The sequence below is a fragment of the Rattus norvegicus genome, chromosome 5, assembly GCF_036323735.1.
Source record: "Rattus norvegicus strain BN/NHsdMcwi chromosome 5, GRCr8, whole genome shotgun sequence".
Lineage (NCBI taxonomy): Eukaryota > Metazoa > Chordata > Mammalia > Rodentia > Muridae > Rattus > Rattus norvegicus.
The window spans coordinates 108,405,715-108,422,015 of record NC_086023.1 but is presented as its reverse complement, the minus strand read 5'-3'; the positions used below and the strand labels follow the sequence as shown (position 1 = coordinate 108,422,015).

The 16,301-nt window shown below is 40.1% G+C and overlaps 2 protein-coding genes across 2 annotated transcripts in view; both read left to right on the top strand.

Annotated features, from left to right (window-relative positions):
- Nucleotides 1–407: 407 nt before the first annotated feature.
- On the top strand, nucleotides 408–1,049 carry Ifna4l2 (interferon, alpha 4 like 2). Its single transcript, NM_001409065.1, has one exon. The coding sequence runs from the start codon at nucleotides 434–436 to the stop codon at nucleotides 1,001–1,003; it is 570 nt and encodes a 189-aa protein (NP_001395994.1). The 5' UTR covers nucleotides 408–433; the 3' UTR covers nucleotides 1,004–1,049.
- Nucleotides 1,050–10,998: 9,949 nt separating this feature from the next.
- The window catches only part of LOC100912314 (interferon alpha-1-like), a 19,185-nt gene continuing 13,882 nt past the window's right edge, over nucleotides 10,999–16,301 (top strand). Inside the window, exon 1 of the mRNA XM_063288577.1 lies at nucleotides 10,999–16,301. This exon is cut by the window's right edge and continues 13,882 nt beyond it. The gene's annotated coding sequence lies outside the window, so the exon portion shown is untranslated.

The following is a 16,301-nucleotide window of genomic DNA, read 5'->3' as shown; positions in this document are numbered from 1 at the left end:
CCGAGTAAACTCTATTCTATACTAAAAAGAAATCCTGCTTTTAACAATATGTTTTGGGTGAAATTCTTTTCGTTCTTCATACAGACATTATATATATATATATACGTATATATATATATATATATATATATATATATATATATGGAGAAGTTAATGGAAATTTATACTGTGGAGAAGTTGTTGAGGAGAGCAAAGAAAGTTGATGCAATAATGAAAAATGAAATGATTGACAAAAAAATGCCCAGACACAAAAAGAAAATGGGTTAAAGAAAGCGAAAAAAGAATTCGAAAGAGAGGGGAAGCATTCAGAAAATAGAAACTAGTGTTTTTCTCCTATTTAAGACACATTCACACAGGATGGTCTTCAGAGAACCTAGAGGGGAAGATCAGGACCAAACAGCTCAGAAGACCACAAGCATTGGCCACATTCACCATGCCTAGTCTCTCTGCTTTCCTAGTGGTCCTGGTGGTGATGAGCCACTGGTCAGCCTGCTGTCTAGGATGTGACCTGCCTCCCACTCTCAATCTCAGGAACAAGAGAGCCTTCACACTCCTGGCACAAATGAGGAGACTCTCCCCTGTCTCATGCCTGAAGGACAGAAAGGACTTTGGATTCCCTTTGGAGAAGGTGGATGCCCAGCAGATCCAGAAGGCTCAAGCCATCTCTATCCTGCATGAGCTGTCCCAGCAGGTCCTGAATATCTACACATCAAAGGACTCATCTGCTGCTTGGGATGCAACCCTCCTAGATTCATTCTGCAATGACCTCCAGCAGCAGCTGAGTGGTCTGCAAGCCTGTCAGATGCATCAAGTGGGGGTGCAGGAACCTCCTCTGGCCCAGGAAGACTCCCTGCTGGCTGTGAGGGAATACTTCCACAGGATCACTGTGTACCTGAGAGAGAAGAAACACAGCTCCTGTGCCTGGGAGGTGGTCAGAGCAGAAGTCTGGAGAGCCCTGTCTTCCTCAGCCAACTTGCTGTCAAGACTGAGAGAAGAGAAGTGAGTCCTGAGACAAAGTGTGGAGAGGACTCTTCTGGACTAGGACACTGTATCACACTTTATAAGTGCTGCCTTAAAGACTCTCATTACTTTCAGTATGAATGCAATCAACCACCTAGATGTTTCAGCAATATTGAACAATTGTTTCAATATGCAAAACCATTTTTATGTTTGCACCCATTTGGGTTTATTTGTTTGTTTGTTTGTTTATTTATTTATTTATTTATTTTTACTGCTAGTAATATAATTTAAGGTATTTCTGTTTAATCTTGCAGCCTATATTTCTTAATATAACAAATCATCACTTATAATTAATTTATTTTGTATTCAAATAAATTTTCTTTATAAAACACTTTGGATTAGTTAATTTGTTATCTATTAACATCAAATATTTTTCACATTAGAGTCTACACTGTAAATAATGTACATGAACACTTTCTAAATATTAGAGAGGATAGACATATACACTGCACAGAATTTAGACAAACCCTAAATATTTTTCATTTTCTTTTCTCTAGCATATAGTATTCTTCTGGCTGGATAGACAGTTGCTGTGCAGAAGACAACCAGAGAGTCTTGCTCCTCACATTCCTTAGTCCCCTTTGACCAAATATGTCCTGGATTAATTTAGCATCTGTTTTCCCTGATCTCATATACTTATCATCTACTCTTATCATTAATGAGTTTAATTGTTTTCGGTTCTAAATATGAGTGAGGTCATGTACAGCAACACAAAACAGATAAAAAATTACTAGCCTGCATATATGGCATAGAAAAGCAAGACAAGAAGACCCTGGGAATTAACCCCACTCGTCATAGCCTCATAAACCAATCCGGGAATAAATCCAACCAGGAGAGTGAAGTGGCTCTAAAATTAACCCTTTGAAACACCACTATTCCTTTTCTATTTCCTGGACCTTTCCTCTTCCCATTTTCTACTTCTCTTTTCTGTGACTTGTTTCTCTTTCTCTTCTTCTTCCTCCTCCTCCTCCTTGTCATCATCATCGTCGTCATCGTCATCATCATCATCACCTTCATCCTGCTGGTACAGTACCATCTCGTGGAGCAAGGGTAGCCGCTCTCAGGGATACCATCTCTGAAGATACCTGAATCTTTTTCCTCCAGCAGCCATCTTTTGCCACAGTTCCTCAGCTGGATATTGGAATTGCCTCCACTTTCCAAGCTGATATTTTGTCTGGCTTGGTCATGTCCATTCAGTCATAACCACTCACAGTTCACATGAGAAACTACGCTGTTGGGTTCAAGAACACGGCTTTGCTGCATCATCCACTGCCTCTGGTTCTTCCAATTCGTCTCCCTCTTCTTCAATGGTTCCGGAGGCCAGGAAATCAGCCCTTCCTTTTCTCAGTGAACAGTTGTGAGTCTCTCCATTCATTGGCAGGGACTGAGGAAGAGTTCTGTGGTAAGCATTGGACAGTGCAGGAACCCCCTCTTAGATGTAAGCTCTAATTTCAAATCAGGCATTTTGACAGTATGTATACAACCGACCTCAGGGTTTTCTTTCTAGGAAAGCAGAGAAGAGACACAGAACAGAATTGGAGACTTCAACCATCCAACCAACACTTCAGGAGAGATGAAAAAGTAAATGCAAAAATACAGAGAGTTGAGGCACTGAAAACCCTTGCTGCTGTAACAATTAAATGAATACTTCTGCCATTAGACACATTGGAAATGGAAGACTAATCACTGAATTCGATATTCAATATGAATTGATGGCTGACAAATATATGGGCATTAGTGTCTTAGACTGAAAGTGAAAGTGGAAGTACAGGTAAATGTATACATTATATATGATATGCTGTATATATGATATAATACCATTAATTTTATGTATGTATGTATATATGTGTAACTCATGTACGCATACACATAGCTTTCTCCCAGTACCTCCCTGCTGTCCCAGACCCCATCTTTCAATGTCACTGTCCTTTTTGCCCCTCCCTGATGAGAAAAGCCCTATTGTATGCTCATCATTCTCTCCTCATGACCCAGCTCTGCTCACTCTACAAATGCTGTCTCTTCTTTACATCTTGATTCCTGACTGGAGGTTTTTTAAACATTAAACCACCATTGAAACCAGAATGAAAGAGCTCAAGGTTTGAATGGAATTCTCAGGTACAGGAATTTCCTCTTAATTTTAAACCTTAGTCAATGTTCTTCTAATGACCTAAAGCTAACTGTTTCAACAAGGAAAAGAAATAGAATAAAAGAAAAAAGAAAGACAGGAAAAAGAGAAAGAAGGAAAGAAGAAAGAGGAAGGAAGATGAAAGGGAAAGAAAGAAGAAAGGAAGGAAAGAAAGAGAGAAAGAAAAGGGAAACCAAAAGTTCGATTATAAGAAAAATTTAGAGAAGAAGAGTGCCACCTACTGGCCTGGCCTGCAAAGAACACACAGAATCCAATTCGGGGGAGTTTTTCATTTTTACAGAATTCTGTTTCCTGGCAGTTTCCTCCACTGAAACAGAATTTTCTCCAGAAGAACTGAATTCAGAAATTCCCTTCAAATTCATCTTAGGAAGGGAAGTCTTCACAGGTCCACAAGTCATGTCATCTGAGCAATGGGCAAGTATGTGTAAATGCTGCGAGCCAAGCCCTCTTACGCACCCTCTGTCTCAGGAATGTTTCAGGAATGTCAAGTCCACTTACACCCTCTATGAAACCTAGCCAGTTATCTGTCTGATCAATATACCTGCAATTTACTGTTTAGGGCTATAGCAAGGGTGGTGACACTAGTGAAATGGACCTTTGGCCCTGCATGGCCTTCCCGCCTGCTTGTCTTTATAAGCCACTGTATCAAAATAAAATTTAAGAGCTTGATCAGACCATAGACTTGCTCTCCTTCTTTGTGCTTCCTGCCCCCCATTCTTTCACCCCTCCCAGGTCTCCACTGAAACCCCACATATAAAAAGGTCTTTTGTATCATTTCCCTCTAGCTGTCTATAACTGAAGTTCTCTGGAGAAGGAGAGGTCTGTGTGCAGTCCTCTTAGTGGTGATTCACAACTAAACTCACATCGTTTTGATCATCAGGTAATGCCTTGTGAAACTGAGACAAGCAACCCTGAGCTAGGAATGCTGTAAAATAGTATCTGAGCCTACAGAAGGGATTCTTTAGCTGCTGCTGTATTGCTGTGAGCAACAGTGAGTTGGTAACTGCACTGATCTATGGCCGTCTACTCATATGTGACCTCAAGATTTAGGTAACCTACTCCACAATGGCCCATCCATGAAGTATAATGTGAATCCATGTTCCAGGCGATGGTCAACCTAAATTGAAGCAGAATAACATAGTTCATACATCTATTGGGTAAGATCTATGTCTTACAGGGGCCTGGAGCAACATATCAGAGACTCTTGACCCCTCAACCTCTTTGAGGTTTGAAGGACACTTGAACAGAGGAATACAATGTGTATCTGTATGTAGAACTGCCAAGGAAATGCTAGACCTTAAGTTCCTTCTTAAGAGTAAGTTGTCAATTACAACACTTTCTCCTTGATGTTTTGTTCTGCCTCTGGACTCCTTGATCAGGAGAAAGATGTCTCTGTCTCTTTGGACAGTAAACATGCTCACACAAGTGTTGCCATGTCTTATTCCTCACATATATATGCATATATATGCATATATGTATATATGTGTATGTGCATGTATATGTGTATATGTATATATATATACATATATATATATCATGGGGACATATGTAAGTGAACTGTGTATTTGCAGAAAATCAAGTGATATGAACTGAAGATCTGTCAATTAAGGTAGACTTTGCTGAGGATTGTAACTATTGGATAAATGGCTATTGGTGTGACTGCTAAACAGATTTCAGATATGACTTCCTGCACTGTTTCTTTGGCGGCTATTTTTAATGTAATCTTCATCACTTCCTTGGTTATTTAATAAAAGTGTTATTAAATAGCTTCAGATATCAACCTGCTCAGAAAATACACAGTGTCATATTATGTTTCAGACCTTTGATTTAATAACTTGTTTTTATTAAACAAAATTTGGGAATCAAGAGAAAGAAATGGAAGGACTGAGACAGGAGAATGCAGTAGGTGACAAAGTACTGAGCCATCATTCCTGTACACAGAAGCAGACCTGATTCACTGCACACTGAATTCACACAGAAAAGACCTTGCGGTCAGGGAGCATCACACAGCTGTCCATGAAGACATATCTGTGTACAGTAACGCAATGTAAGCTAGAGACTGCCAAGTTCGTCAAGTTTCAGGATTGAGAGTGTGAAAACGGCTATATCTAGTTCTCTGTGTCTATTATTCCTGAGTTGCAATGACCAGTACCCACTGATGTAGAGCTGGACACAGAAGCATCTTAACTAATGGAGGAAGTCTACCCTAATGATCTGGCCAACATCCTAGCTAAATCAGTGAGCTGCAAGCCAGTGTCAGGCACTGTGAGGAAGACATCAAGAAGACAGTGACACCCATCTATGTCTTCCATATACACATGCACTTGCCCAGGGCAACACATCTAAAACTCTTTTCACTAGCCAATGAGTTGAAGTCTATTCACCACTTTCTCCTTTATCAGATGAGGTGTATCAAGTCATACATCAAGGTCATTGATGCTAGGCTGTTCAGGTTTTTTTTTAATTGTATTTTTTATTAGATTTATTTCTTCATTTACATTTCAAATGTTATTCACTTTCCCGGTTTCCTGTCCATAAGCCTCCACCCCCTCCCACTCCCCCATACAGGTGTTCCTTCCATCCTCCCCCCTTATCACTACTCCTCCCCTCCCCCCAATATTCCCCTGCACTGGGGATCCAACCTTGGCAGGACTAAGGCTTTCCCTTTCTACTGGTGCCCCAACAAGGCTATTCTCTGCTACACAAGCAATTGGAGCCCTGGGTCAGTCCGTGTATAGTCTTTTGGTAGTGGTTTAGTCTCTGGAAGCTCTGGTTGCTTGGCATTGTTGTCCTTATGGGGTTGCAAGCCCCTTCAACTCTTTTAATCCTTCCTCTAATTTCCCCAAAGGGGGTCCTGTTCTCAGTTCAGTGGTTTGCTGCTAGAATTCATCTCTGTATTTGATGTGCTGTGGCTGTGCCTCTCAGGAGACATCTATATCCCACACCTTTCAGCATGCACTTTTTAGCTTCATCAATCTTATGTAGTTTTGGTGGCTGTATATATATGGGCCACATGTGGGGCAGACTCTGAAAGGCCATTCCTTCAGGCTCTGCTCTAAACTCTGCCTCCATATCCCCACCTATGGATATTTTTGTTCCCTCTTTTTTTTTTTTTTTTTTTTTTAATTAACTTGAGTATTTCTTATATACATTTCGAGTGTTATTCCCTTTCCCGGTTTCCGGGCAAACATCCCCCTCCCCCCTCCCCTTCCTTATGGGTGTTCCCCTCCCAACCCTCCCCCCATTGCCGCCCTCCCCCCATAGACTAGTTCACTGTGGGTTCAGTCTTAGCAGGACCCAGGGCTTCCCCTTCCACTGGTGCTCTTACTAGGATATTCATTGCTACCTATGGGGTCAGAGTCCAGGGTCAGTCCATGTATAGTCTTTAGGTAGTGGCTTAGTCCCTGGAAGCTCTGGTTGCTTGGCATTGTTGTACTTTTGGGGTCTCGAGCCCCTTCAAGCTCTTCCAGTTCTTTCTCTGATTCCTTCAATAGGGGACCTATTCTCAGTTCAGTGGTTTGCTGCTGGCATTCGCCTCTATATTTGCTGTATTCTGGCTGTGTCTCTCAGGAGCGATCTACATCCGGCTCCTGTCGGTCTGCACTTCTTTGCTTCATCCATCTTGTCTAATTGGGTGGCTGTATATGTATGGGCCACATGTGGGGCAGGCTCTGAATGGGTGTTCCTTCAGTCTCTGTTTTAATCTTTGCCTCTCCCTTCCCTGCCAAGGGTATTCTTTTTCCTCATTTAAAGAAGGAGTGAAGCATTCACATTTTGATCATCCGTCTTGAGTTTCGTTTGTTCTAGGGATCTAGGGTGATTCAAGCATTTGGGCTAATAGCCACTTATCAATGAGTGCATACCATGTATGTCTTTCTGTGATTGGGTTAGCTCACTCAGGATGATATTTTCCAGTTCCAACCATTTGCCTACGAATTTCATAAACTCGTTGTTTTTGATAGCTGAGTAATATTCCATTGTGTAGATGTACCACATTTTCTGTATCCATTCCTCTGTTGAAGGGCATCTGGGTTCTTTCCAGCTTCTGGCTATTATAAATAAGGCTGCGATGAACATAGTGGAGCACGTGTCTCTTTTATATGTTGAGGCATCTTTTGGGTATATGCCCAAGAGATGTATAGCTGGATCATCAGGCAGTTCAATGTCCAATTTTCTGAGGAACCTCCAGACTGATTTCCAGAATGGTTTTACCAGTCTGCAATCCCACCAACAATGGAGGAGTGTTCCTCTTTCTCCACATCCTCGCCAGCATCTGCTGTCACCTGAGTTTTTGATCTTAGCCAATCGCACTGGTGTGAGGTGAAATCTCAGGGTTGTTTTGATTTGCATTTCCCTTATGACTAAAGATGTTGAACATTTCTTTAGGTGTTTCTCAGCCATTCGGCATTCCTCAGCTGTGAATTCTTTGTTTAGCTCTGAACCCCGTTTTTTAATAGGGTTATTTGTTTCCCTGCGGTCTAACTTCTTGAGTTCTTTGTATATTTTGGAAATAAGGCCTCTATCTGTTGTAGGATTGGTAAAGATCTTTTCCCAATCTGTTGGTTGCCGTTTTGTCCTAACCACAGTGTCCTTTGCCTTACAGAAGCTTTGCAGTTTTATGAGATCCCATTTGTCGATTCTTGATCTTAGAGCATAAGCCATTGGTGTTTTGTTCAGGAAATTTTTTCCAGTGCCCATGTGTTCCAGATGCTTCCCTAGTTTTTCTTCTATTAGTTTGAGTGTGTCTGGTTTGATGTGGAGGTCCTTGATCCACTTGGACTTAAGCTTTGTACAGGGTGATAAGGATGGATCGATCTGCATTCTTCTACATGTTGCCCTCCAGTTGAACCAGCACCATTTGCTGAAAATGCTATCTTTTTTCCATTGGATGGTTTTGGCTCCTTTGTCAAAAATCAAGTGACCATAGGTGTGTGGGTTCATTTCTGGGTCTTCAATTCTATTCCATTGGTCTATCTGTCTGTCTCTGTACCAATACCATGCAGTTTTTATCACTATTGCTCTGTAATTCTGCTTGAGTTCAGGGATAGTGATTCCCCCTGAAGTCCTTTTATTGTTGAGGATAGCTTTAGCTATCCTGGGTTTTTTGTTATTCCAGATGAATTTGCAAATTGTTCTGTCTAACTCTTTGAAGAATTGGATTGGTATTTTGATGGGGATTGCATTGAATCTGTAGATCGCTTTTGGTAAAATGGCCATTTTTACTATGTTAATCCTGCCAATCCATGAGCATGGGAGATCTTTCCATCTTCTGAGGTCTTCTTCAATTTCTTTCTTCAGTGTCTTGAAGTTCTTATTGTACAGATCTTTTACTTGCTTGGTTAAAGTCACACCGAGGTACTTTATATTATTTGGGTCTATTATGAAGGGTGTCGTTTCCCTAATTTCTTTCTCGGCTTGTTTCTCTTTTGTGTAGAGGAAGGCTACTGATTTATTGGAGTTAATTTTATACCCAGCCACTTTGCTGAAGTTGTTTATCAGCTTTAGTAGTTCTCTGGTGGAACTTTTGGGATCACTTAAATAAACTATCATATCATCTGCAAATAGTGATATTTTGACTACTTTTTTTCCGATCTGTATCCCCTTGACCTCTTTTTGTTGTCTGATTGCTCTGGCTAGAACTTCAAGAACTATATTGAATAAGTAGGGAGAGAGTGGGCAGCCTTGTCTAGTCCCTGATTTTAGTGGGATTCTTCAAGTTTCTCTCCATTTAGTTTAATGTTAGCAACTGGTTTGCTGTATATGGCTTTTACTATGTTTAGGTATGGGCCTTGAATTCCTATTCTTTCCAGGACTTTTATCATGAAGGGGTGTTGAATTTTGTCAAATGCTTTCTCAGCATGTAATGAAATGATCATGTGGTTTTGTTCTTTCAGTTTGTTTATATAATGGATCACGTTGATGGTTTTCCGTATATTAAACCATCCCTGCATCCCTGGGATGAAGCCTACTTGATCATGGTGGATGATTGTTTTGATGTGCTCTTGGATTCGGTTTGCCAGAATTTTATTGAGTATTTTTGCGTCGATATTCATAAGGGAAATTGGTCTGAAGTTCTCTTTCTTTGTTGTGTCTTTGTGTGGTTTAGGTATAAGAGTAATTGTGGCTTCATAGAAGGAATTCAGGAGTGCTCCATCTGTTTCAATTTTGTGGAATAGTTTGGAAAATATTGGTATGAGGTCTTCTATGAAGGTTTGATAGAATTCTGCACTAAACCCGTCTGGACCTGGGCTCTTTTTGGTTGGGAGACCTTTAATGACTGCTTCTATTTCCTTAGGAGTTATGGGGTTGTTTAACTGGCTTATCTGTTCCTGATTTAATTTCGGTACCTGGTATTTGTCTAGGAAATTGTCCATTTCCTGTAGATTTTCAAGTTTTGTTGAATATAGGCTTTTATAGTAAGATCTGATGATTTTTTTAATTTCCTCTGAATCTGTAGTTATGTCTCCCTTTTCCTTTCTATTTTTGTTAATTTGGACACACTCTCTGGGTCCTCTCGTTAGTCTGGCTAAGGGTTTATCTATCTTGTTGATTTTCTCAAAGAACCAACTTTTGGTTCTGTTGATTCTTTCTATGTTCCTTTTTGTTTCTACTTGGTTGATTTCAGCTCTGAGTTTGATTATTTCCTGCCTTCTACTCCTCCTGGGTGTATTTGCTTCTTTTTGTTCTAGAGCTTTTAGGTGTGCTGTCAAGCTGCTGACATATGCTCTTTCCTGTTTCTTTCTGCAGGCACACAGCCCTATGAGTTTTCCTCTTAGCACAGCTTTCATTGTGTCCCATAAGTTTGGGTATGTTGTACCTTCATTTTTATTAAATTCTAAGAAGTCTTTAATTTCTTTCTTTATTTCTTCCTTGACCAGGTTATCATTGAGTAGAGCATTGTTCAATTTCCACGTATATGTGTGCATTCTTCCCTTATTGTTATTGAAGACCAGTTTTAGGCTGTGGTGGTCTGATAGCACTCATGAGATTATTTCTATCTTTCTGTACCTGTTGAGGCCCATTTTTTGACCAACTATATGGTCAATTTTGGAGAAAGTACCATGAGGAGCTGAGAAGAAGGTAGATCCTTTTGCTTTAGGATAGAATGTTCTATAAATATCCGTTAAGTCCATTTGGCTCATGACTTCTCTTAGTCTGTCTACGTCTCTGTTTAATTTCTGTTTCCATGATGAGAGTGGGGTGTTGAAATCTCCCACTATTATTGTGTGAGGTGCAATGTGTGTTTTGAGCTTTAGTAAGGTTTCTTTTACCTATGTAGGTGCCCTTGTATTTGGGGCATAGATATTTAGGATTGAGAGTTCATCTTGGTGGATTTTTCCTTTGATGAATATGAACTGTCCTTCCTTATCTTTTTTGATGACTTTTAATTGAAAGTTGATTTTATTTGATATTAGAATGGCTACTCCAGCTTGCTTCTTTTGACCATTTGCTTGGAAAGTTGTTTTCTAGCCTTTCACTCTGAGGTAGTGTCTGTCTTTGTCTCTGAGGTGTGTTTCCTATAGGCAGCAGAATGCAGGGTCCTTGTTGTGTATCCAGTTTGTTAATCTATGTCTTTTTATTGGGGATTTGAGGCCATTGATGTTGAGAGATATTAAGGAATAGTGATTATTGCTTCCTGTTATGTTCATATTTGGGTGTGAGGTTATGTTTGTGTGCTTTTCTTCTCTTTGTTTTGTTCCCAAGACGATTAGTTTCTTGCTTCTTCTAGGGTATAGCTTGCCTCCTTATGTTGGGCTTTACCATTTATTATCCTTTGTAGTGCTGGATTTGTAGAAAGATATTGTGTAAATTTGGTTTTGTCATGGAATATCTTGGTTTCTCCATCTATGTTAATTGAGAGTTTTGCAGGATACAGTAACCTGGGCTGGCATTTGTGTTCTCTTAGGGTCTGTATGACATCTGTCCAGGATCTTCTGGCCTTCATAGTTTCTGGCGAAAAGTCTTGTGTGATTCTGATAGGTCTGCCTTTATATGTTACTTGACCTTTTTCCCTTACTGCTTTTAATATTCTTTCTTTATTGTGTGCGTTTGGTGTTTTGACTATTATGTGACAGGAGTTGTTTCTTTTCTGGTCCAATCTATTTGGAGTTCTGTAGGCTTCTTGTATGCCTATGGGCATCTCTTTTTTTAGGTTAGGGAAGTTTTCTTCTCTGATTTTGTTGAAGATATTTACTGGTCCTTTGAGCTGGGAGTCTTCACTCTCTTCTATACCTATTATCCTTAGGTTTGATCTTCTCATTGAGTCCTGGATTTCCTCTATGTTTTGGACCAGTAGCTTTTCCTGCTTTACATTATCTTTGACAGTTGAGTCAATGATTTCTATGGAATCTTCTCCTCCCGAGATTCTCTCTTCCATCTCTTGTATTCTGTTGGTGAAGCTTGTATCTACAGCTCCTTGTCTCTTCTTTTGATTTTCTATATCCAGGGTTGTTTCATGTGTTCTTTCTTGATTGCTTCTATTTCCATTTTTAATTCCTTCAACTGTTTGATTGTGTTTTCCTGGAATTCTTTCAGGGATTTTTGTGTCTCCTCTCTATGGGTTTCTACTTGTTTATTTATGTTTTCCTGGAATTCTTTCAGGCATTTTTGCGATTCCTCTCTGTAGGCTTCTACTTGTTCTCTAAGGGAGTTCTTCACGTCTTTCTTGAAGTCCTCCAGCATCATGACCAAATATGATTTTGAAACTAGATCTTGCTTTTCTGGTGTGTTTGGATATTCCATGTTTATTTTGGTGGGAGAATTGGGCTCCGATGATGCCATGTAGTCTTGGTTTCTGTTGCTTGGGTTCCTGTGCTTGCCTCTCGCCATCAGATTATCTCTAGTGTTACTTTGTTCTGCTATTTCTGACAGTGGCTAGACTGTCCTATATCCCTGTGTGTCAGGAGTGCTGTAGACCTGTTGTCCTGTTTTCTTTCAGCCTGTTATGGGGACAGAGTGTTCTGCTTTCGGGCGTGTAGTTTTTCCTCTCTACAGTTCTTCAGCTGTTCCTGTGGGCCTGTGTCTTGAGTTCACCAGGCACGTCACTTGCATCAGAAAAGTTGGTCTTACCTGTGGTCCCGAGGCTCAAGTTTGCTCTCGGGAGGCTGCCCATGAGCTCTCTGCAGCGGCAGCAACCAGGAAGATATGCACCGCCCTTTCTGGGAGCTTCCGTGTACTAGGGTTCCAGATGGTGTTTGGTGTTTTCCTCTGGCATCGGAGATGTGTGTGCAGAGTGCAGTCTCTTCTGGTTTCCCAGGCGTGTCTGCCTCTCTGAAGGTTTAGCTCTCCCTCCCACGGGATTTGGGTGCAGAGAACTGTTTATCCGGTCTGTCCCTTCAGGTTCTGGCGGTGTCTCAGGCACAGGGGTCCTGCCACTCCTGGGCCCTCCCCCACGGGAACCCAGAGGCCATATACAGTTTCCTCCTGGGCAAGGGATGTGGGCAGGGGTGGGCAGTGTTGGTGGTCTCCTCTGCTCTGCAGCCTCGGGAGTGCCCACCTGACCAGGCGGTGAGGTCTCTCTCCCACGGGGTTTGGGAGCAGAGAACCTCTGCGGGCCAAGATCTGCGGGTCAACTTGAGTATTTCTTATATACATTTCAAGTGTCATTCCCTTTCCCGGTTTCCAGGCAAACATCCTCCTCCTCCCTCCCCTTCTTTATGGGTATTCCCCTCCCCATCCTCCCCCTCTTGCCGCCCTCCCCCCAACAATCTAGTTCACTGGGGTGAACCCCTTTTTTTAATAGGGTTATTTGTCTTCCTGCAGTCTAACTTCATGAGTTCTCTGTATATTTTGCATATAAGTCTTCTATCAGTTGTAGGATTGGTAAAGATTTTTTCCCAATCTGTTGGTTACCGTTTTGTCCTAACAACAGTGTCCTTTGCCTTACAGAAGCTTTGCAGTTTTATGAGATCCCATTTGTCGATTCTTGATCTTAGAGCATAAGCCATTGGTGTTTTATTCAGGAAATTTTCTCCAGTGCCCATGTGTTCGAGATGCTTCCCTAGTTTTTCTTCTATTAGTTAGAGTGTATCTGGATTGATGTGGAGGTCCTTGATCCACTTGGACTTAAGCTTTGTACAGGGTAAGCATGGATCGATCTGCATTCTTCTACATGTTGACCTCCAGTTGTACCAGCACCATTTGCTGAAAATGCTCTTTTTTCCATTGGATGATTTTGGCTCCTTTGTCAAAAATCAAGTGACCATAGGTGTGTGGGTTCATTTCTGGGTCTTCAATTCTATTCCACTGGTCTATCTGTCTGTCTATGTAACAATACCATGCAGTTTTTATCTCTATTGCTCTGTAATACTGCTAGAGTTCCGGGATAGTGATTCCCCCAGAAGTCCTTTTATTGTTGAGGATAGTTTTAGCTATCCTGGGTTTTTTGTTATTCCAGACAAATTTACAAATTGTTCTAACTCTCTGAAGAATTGGATTGGTATTTTGATGGGGATTTCATTGAATCTGTGGATCGCTTTTGAAGAAATGTCTATTTTTATTATATTAATCCTGCCAATCCATGAACATGGGAGATCTTTCCATCTTCTGAGATCTTCTTCAATTTCTTTCTTCAGAGTCTTGAAATTCTTATCATATAGATCTTTCACTTGCTTGGTTAGAGTCATACAGAGGTATTTTATATTATTTGGGACTATTATAAAGGGTGTCGTTTCCCTAATTTCTTTCTCAGCTTGTTTCTCTTTTGTGTAGAGGAAAGCTACAGATTTATTTGACTTAATTATATACCCGGCCACTTTGCTGAAGTTGTTTATCAGGTTTAGTAGTTCTCTGATGGAACTTTTGGGGTCACTTAAATATACAATTGTATCATCTACAAATAGCGATATTTTGATTTCTTCCTTTCCAATCTGTATCCCTTTGATTTCTTTTTATTGTCTGATTGCCCTGGCTAAAACTTCAAGAATTATATTGAATAAGTAGGGAGATAGTGGGCAGCCTTGTCTGGTCCCTGATTTTAGTGGGATAGCTTCAAGTTTCTCTCCATTTAGTATATTGTTAGATGCTGGTTTGCAGTATATGGCTTTTACGATGTTTAGGTATGGGCCTTGGATTCCTGTTCTTTCCAGGACTTTTATTATGAAGAGGTGTTTAATTTTGTCAAATGCTTTCTCAGCATCTAATGAAATGATCATGTGGTTTTTATCTTTCAGTTTGTTTATATAGTGGATTACGCTGATGGTTTTCTGTATAATAAACCATCCCTGCATACCTGGGATGAAGCCTACTTGATAATGACGGAGGATTCTTTTGATGTGTTCTTGGATTCAGTTTGCAAGAATTTTATTGAGTATTTTTGCATTGATATTCATAAGGGAAATTGATCTGAAGTTCTCTTTCTTTATTGCGTCTTTTTATGGTTTAGGTATAAGAGTAATTGTGGCTTCATAGAAGCAATTCGGTTGCGCTCTGTCTGTTTCAATTTTGTGGAATAGTTTGGATAGTATTGGTATGAGGCCTTCTATGAATGTCTGATAGAATTCTGCACTCTACCCATCTGGACCTGGCCTCTTTTTGGTTGGGAGACTTTTAATGACTGTTTCTATTTCTTTAGGAGTTATGTGGTTGTTTAAATGGTTTATCTGTTCCTTATTTAACTTTGGTACCTGGTATTTGCTTAGGAAATTATCCATTTCCTCCAGATTTTCAAGTTTTGTTGAATATAGGCTTTTGTAGTAGGATCTGATGATTTTTTTGAATTTCCTCTGATTCTGTAGTTATGTCTCCCTTTTCATTTCTGATTTTGTAATTTGGACACACTCTTCGTGTCTTCTGGTTACTCTGGCTCCCTTATCTATCTGGCTCCTTTATCTATCTTGTTGATTTTCTCAAAGAACCAGCTTTTGGTTCTGCTGTTTTTTTATATAGTCCTTTTTGTTTCCACTTGGTTGATTTCAGCTCTGAGTTTGATTATTTCCTGCCTTCTACTCCTCCTGGGTGTATTTGCTTCTTTTTGTTCTAGAGCTTTTAGGAGTGCTGTCAAGCTGCTGATATATGCTCTCTCCTGTTTCTTTCTGCAGGCACTCAGAACTATGAGTTTTCCTCTTAGCACATCTTTCATTGTGTCCCATAAGTTTGGGTATGTTGTAACTTCATTTTCATTAAATTCTAAGAAGTCTTTAATTTCTCTCTTTATTTCTTCCTTGACCAGGTTATCATTGAGTAGATCATTGTTCAACTTCCATGTATATGTGGGAATTCTTTCCTTATTGTTATTGAAGACCAGTTTTAGCCTGTGGTAGTCTGATAGGACATATTGGATTATTTCTATCTTTCTGTATCTGTTGAATCCTGTTTTGTGACTGATTATATGGTCAATTTTGGAGAATGTACCATGAGGTGCTGAGAAGAATGTATATCCTTTTGCTTTAGGATAGAATGTTCTATAAATATCTGTTAAGTCCATTTGGTTCATGACTTCTCTTAGTCTGTCTATGTCTCTGTTTAATTTCTGTTTCCATGACCTGTCCATTGATGAGAGTGGGGTGTTGAAATCTCCTACTATTTTTGTGTGAGGTGCAATGTGTGTTTTGAACTTTAGTAAGGTTTCTTTTACGTATGTAGGTGCCCTTGTATTTGGAGCATAGATAATTAGGATTGAGAGTTCATCTTGGTGGGTTTTTCATTTGATGAATATGAAATGTCCTTACTTATCTTTTTTGATAAATTTTAGTTGAAAATTGATTTTATTTGATATTAGAATGTCTACTCCAGCTTGCTTCTTCTGACCATTTGCTTGGAAAGTTGTTTTCCAGCCTTTCACTCTGAGGTAGTGTCTGTCTTTGTCTCTGAGGTTTGTTTCCTGTAGGCAGCAAAATCCTGAGTCCTCATTGTGTATCCAGTTTGTTAATCTATATCTTTTTATTGGGGGAATTGAGTCCATTGGTGTTGAGAGTTATTAAGAAATAGCGATTGCTGTTTCCTGTTATCTTCGTATTTGGAGGTGAGATTATGTTTGTGTGCTTGTCTTCTCTTTGTTTTATTGAAAAATGATTAGTTTCTGCTTTTTCTAGGGTGGTGCTTGCCTCCTTGTGTTGGGCTTTACTATTTATTATCCTTTGTAGGGCTGGGTTTGTAGAAAGACATTGTGTAAATTTGGTTTTGTCATGGAATATCT